Raw genomic sequence first — 5,000 nt, 5'->3', positions numbered from 1 at the left:
TCTCCTGACAATTTGGGTCATTTCTTTCACCGAGCAAAGGAAGTTATCAAAACAAGGGTGTGCAGCAGGAACGGCGCAGTGCAAACCGCCAGCATTTAAAAGTTCTGCGTGCCAACTGGCTTTCTTTGGAACTATTTTAATATACACAGGGTCTGACTATACTTCCTTTATTTGCTAGGTAACCATTATGCAAAATAGACACTTGGAGAAAACAGTAAGGCAGTGGCACCAACACACTGTAAATTCAGCACTGCCGCTCATCTTCAAGTAAACCAACAGAATCTAGAGCTTAAAATATGTGTGCAAAGGTGCAGTTTTATCTGTAACATAATTTCATTTAGAAGCATACAAATCACAATTTGCCATAATCAAATAACGCCGCAGTGCTTATATTCTAATTAAAAAAATAATCTCTGATATTTGATTTAAAAATCTGGAAGACTTCAGCAGCAAAATTACAGCTACAACCTGCACAAGCCACTCCATTTGCTCAGACATAGAGAATTTTTCAGGTAGCCCTTTAAAAATGATTATTAAACAAGCAAACGATGCACTGGTCAATATATATTAAAACAAGTATAGTACCCGGTTATTAATTTGCACTATTCACTTTTAAATGCAGCAAATACCTCATTAATTTAATTTTAGGTGCCCACCAGTTTATATAGCATTTTACAGTCTAGAAGGCAATTTACTATTAACTGGCAATTACATACAGAATGATTGTTAATTCTGCTCCTAAGTGCTAGCTGCTTGAAAATTGTTATCTCTCTCTAATTTTTGACCTTCTTACAACAGGGGTGAGGTATACTGGGAATACAAAGGACTAGTAGAGAAGAGCTGGACATGTCATTTGTGACTCATTCTTTTAATTCACCGTGCTAATCAACTGAACTGCCACAATCTCCCAAGGTAATTGTATCTTTATAATAGTTGAAAGCAGCGGGCAAAAAGGCATGGATAGATGGGGAAAGGCCTTGCCTCTGCCTGCTGAGAGCTGGCGCGCTCCTGCTTCTGTGTGAGACTAATAGGGGCTTTTGAGAAAAATCTGGAACTTTCGTATCTCTGCACCCTGATCATTTAATGTCTCAACTTCTCTGCTCACAAAGGCTTTGTACATCACACTACACTCTTGTTTCATTACTCGGCAGCCTTGTTGCCCTATGGTCTACCTCATGCTGGGAAGGTTAAATGTTAGAGTGCCAAGCCAGGCTGCAAGCATGGTGGGACACTGATGGGAAACAGATGCCCTGGGGATTCAGCCCCTCCCTCCTCTAGGACTACATCATTTTCATTTTCTGAAATACAGTCAGGCTTGGCTCCGCTCTCAATGGCAGCTGTAATTTCCAAAGACTATCTCAGTCCTCCTATCATTTCAGGATAAAGCAGAGCGGGCAGAAGTTTCTTGGTCAGGCAGACGCGGGTGTTATCTTTTTATTCTCTTATTGCTGAGATATAGGTTTGTCTTTCCCTCAAAAGGCATTTTAAATATATATATATATATATATCCCACTAAAGTGTTGTTAGCAATGTACTTTATTACCATTTTTTTCCAGCAGGAAAATCTCCTGACACTCTCACTGTTCTCAATATCTTTACTTAGCGATATATACAAAAGATGACCCCCGGAAAGAAGAAACAAATGTCTTTTCCTTAATTTCATACATATTCGTATTTACACATAAAAAAAGAAGTTCAAAACCAGCAAAAGTTGCCAAATTTGCAAAATCCTCACCTAAGAAATCAGTTAAAGACATTACTATGGAGCAATTCAGAATTCCTCTGTACTGAGCCAGACTGTCATCTGGTTCAAATCTGCAGTGCTTCCCTGTGTGCAATGGAACTGCACCAGCTCACAACAGCTAAACTATCTGGAACTTAGTCTGAGGCTTTTAATTCATTCATCTTTTATTTTGCTGAACACTTATCCTAGCCAGTCATACTTGTCAGGGTACTGTAGCTTTGCATGGACTATGCTCATAACAGCATTTTTTAGCCTGTAACCATGACCACATGCAGCCCCACCTGCAGTCACCACCTTTGCAATAGGCTACAAAACAATGTTGGCTTTCAACATATGTTGTTAGCACCAAAAGAGTCACTACCACCCTCTTTGGTACCTCCGGTAAAAAAACCAATCAGAAAGATCAAGAAAATGTCAATATTGTCTCCCTTGTCAGCCAGAATTGAGGCACCCCAGTGTGAATGCAAGCATTGAGTTTGCTCAAGGGATAGATGGAAGATAGCAATATCAGATGCTACCTTCACTCTAAAAGTACATTTCACTGATAGATCTTAGGCAGTCAAAAACATATCCACAATGTGTTAACTGTTTGAAAAGTCCTAGCTTAAAGCTACCCAGGAACACACTTTTCCCATTAGATCTGAATTAATAGATAGAAACAGTTGCAGTCTAGGGGGAAAATATTCATCAAAATGCACATCATCTGCACATCATCTGCAATCTGCATTATCTACCCAATAAGCAGCAAGAATTCTCCCTGAATCCCTACAGTCTGACGAGTAAACAGTTAAAGGCTCTTTGTTTTCAAATGAGAGATTGATTCATCAGATCAAATTTATTACCTATAATCCTCATCCAAAAGAACGGTAAATTAAATTGCTGTTTCTCCCTTTTCTCCCCCAGCACCTCAGTCAAATTCATTGTTAAATGCCAGAAAAGCTGTAATACACATTTTAGATAAAAAGCCAGCAATACTTCATCCCAAAGTAAGAATTTTCGTATTAAAACCACTGGAAACCACAAAGTTCCGACTTTTTCTTGTGCTCTTGTAAATTAAAATCAAATGTCTTTAACAGGATTGGCATAAATAAATCATTCCCAGGCTTGTGAGTTTGTATCCCAAGTTTCAGGTCTGAAAGAATTTTTAGAGCCAGATTGTGAATAAGGTTGGATAAAGTTATTTGGATCCAACAACAGCTGCTTGAACCGGTGCCTAGAACTCCAACTGAACCTTTAGGGAAGTTCAAGAAGTTTGGATAGATAGTCTGAGAAATATTTTTCATCACTGAATACTTCTTAACTCCTTTTTCTGGCTGGAGCAGAGTAGGAAATGCCGTTGTTAATCTATTTCTGGCCAAAAATGAGAACAGGAAGTAACAGGTATCTTTGTGAGAGAGCTTGGTCTCATGAGACATGGAGATATATAAGACCCAAGAGGCTTCGAGAGGCACCAGAGCTTCTGGGTGCCCATACAAGAAGGTATTTTGAGGTTCAGCTACCACCACATACATTTCCTGCAAGACACAGCCAAATTTTTAAGAGCATTGTAATGTTCCTGCTTTGCACTGCCTGTGTATCATTAAGACATGGGAGTTATTGTCCCAAAAGCAGTAAGGAAACCTTACACTTACCAGTGTAGACGAACCGGCCGGGAGCACCTTTGCAGAACTGTTTGGATTTGTAGGAGAGAGTTACTTCAACAACTCCTGGAATGTGCCGTGGTGGTGTTTGAACTCTGATGGCGTGGGGTGTTATCAGCTACGAGAATCATACAGAAAACATACCTTAAATCAAGATGGCATTGATAAGACTGATGCCAGCCTGTTTGCATAGTTACAAAAATGACTTTCAATCGGACTCGTCGTCTCAAAGTTCTCCCTTCTCGCTGTCATGTTGGAAGATAAGGGTTCTACAAGTTTTCTTAAGAAAAAACTCTGTAAATGATCCTCGGGTTTCGTTTGCAGGAAAGGCCACAGGGCATCATTCATATGAAAATTGCCTCCATATGTCTCCTTAAGGCTACTTCTAGTAATTTTAACACTAATTGTCCAATTGCACTGGGAGACCTCCTACAGCAAGTCTTCCACTAGAGGGCCATGATGTGCCTCAAGTATATTTCTCTCCGTGTTGTCGATTGTCACATGTGAATTCATGGTTAAAAAGGCGCCGTGAAACAAAATCTCCTGATACCTCATGTCAATAGCCTATTGACAGCTTGTTAAAATCATTCATGGAAAAATGTGACAGTTCAAAGCCCACCAATTTAGATAGCTTACCTCACTCCAGACCAACATAGTTCCAAATACGACTTGTAAGCCATCAAAGAAGTTGTCTCCGATTATGATGACAGTAGCCCCACCAGTAGTCCAGCCTTCACTAGGACTGATGGCCTTTATGCACGGAGTAGCTGCTTGTACAAGACAGAAAATCAAGACCTTAATACCCCTTCTTTCCTGACATGAGATCTCTTCACCAATGACAAACCATGCAAAGCACAATAGGAGGAAAGTGCATGATTTCTCGAGGAGGCATATAAAGGGCAATCATATATCAGCATGTTGATGTATTTAAAGCAAACTATTAAATGTTTTATAAAGCAAAGGCCAAGCAGCAGAACACTGGTGAGCAAGAAAAAACTGGCTTGATATAGCAAATTGTATGTCAGGGCAAATATGGCTATTACAAATGATTAAGCATCGCATGCATGTGGCATGTCGATTTATCTGCTTTGCTGTACAGATCTAAGCAGAGTCAATCAAAAGGTTGTTGAGGGAGATGGAAGAGCAAATGCTCTGAATTTCGATTCCTCATAAGCAGCTAATTGGGTTGGGTTTTTTCATCCGCGAACTTTGCCTTTTGGTTCAAAACTTCATTTTCCTCTGTCACTTCGTAATTACTACTTTTCACTTTTCATCAGGAAAAAATCAAAAGCACTATATTAATACTTTTGTCAAAGGTACACATTTTACATCTAATATTGTTTGTCGACATGAATCCCTGAGCCATTTACTTGACCTCCCTTTGTCTCTAGAGTCTTCACATTTGCATGAGTTATTACAATGGTGCTGGGGAGCAGAGGTAGGCAGCAGCCAGCACCAGGCTCTCCATGCTCCCAACAGCCAGTTAGCTGCAGCGAGGCTGGGGCTGAAGGCTGCACAGCCTCTGAGAGAATCGCTTTGTTCTTCCCTTTGATCAGCCCTTCTTTTACATGGTGTTGACAGACCTTTTTTACCAGCTTTGATGGTCTTTTGTATGC

The 5,000-nt window shown here is 40.1% G+C and overlaps 1 protein-coding gene across 5 annotated transcripts in view; it reads right to left on the bottom strand.

The window, feature by feature from the left end:
- EBF3 (EBF transcription factor 3) overlaps window positions 1–5,000 on the bottom strand; it is a gene marked incomplete at its 3' end in the record, with an annotated part of 120,354 nt that overhangs the window by 31,630 nt on the left and 83,724 nt on the right. For all 5 annotated transcript variants that reach the window (XM_080620828.1, XM_080620829.1, XM_080620830.1 and 2 more), the window contains exons 9-10: window positions 4,021–4,151; window positions 3,376–3,502 (exon numbers count right to left, since the gene is read on the bottom strand). In XM_080620828.1, coding sequence (XP_080476954.1) covers window positions 3,376–3,502; window positions 4,021–4,151 — 258 coding nt within the window. The remainder of the gene's footprint in view (window positions 1–3,375; window positions 3,503–4,020; window positions 4,152–5,000) is intronic.

This window comes from Psittacula echo (assembly GCF_963264785.1).
Source record: "Psittacula echo genome assembly, chromosome: 6".
NCBI lineage: Eukaryota > Metazoa > Chordata > Aves > Psittaciformes > Psittacidae > Psittacula > Psittacula echo.
Note: the sequence above shows the minus strand (reverse complement) of the source record. Positions and strands in the feature narration are given on the sequence as shown.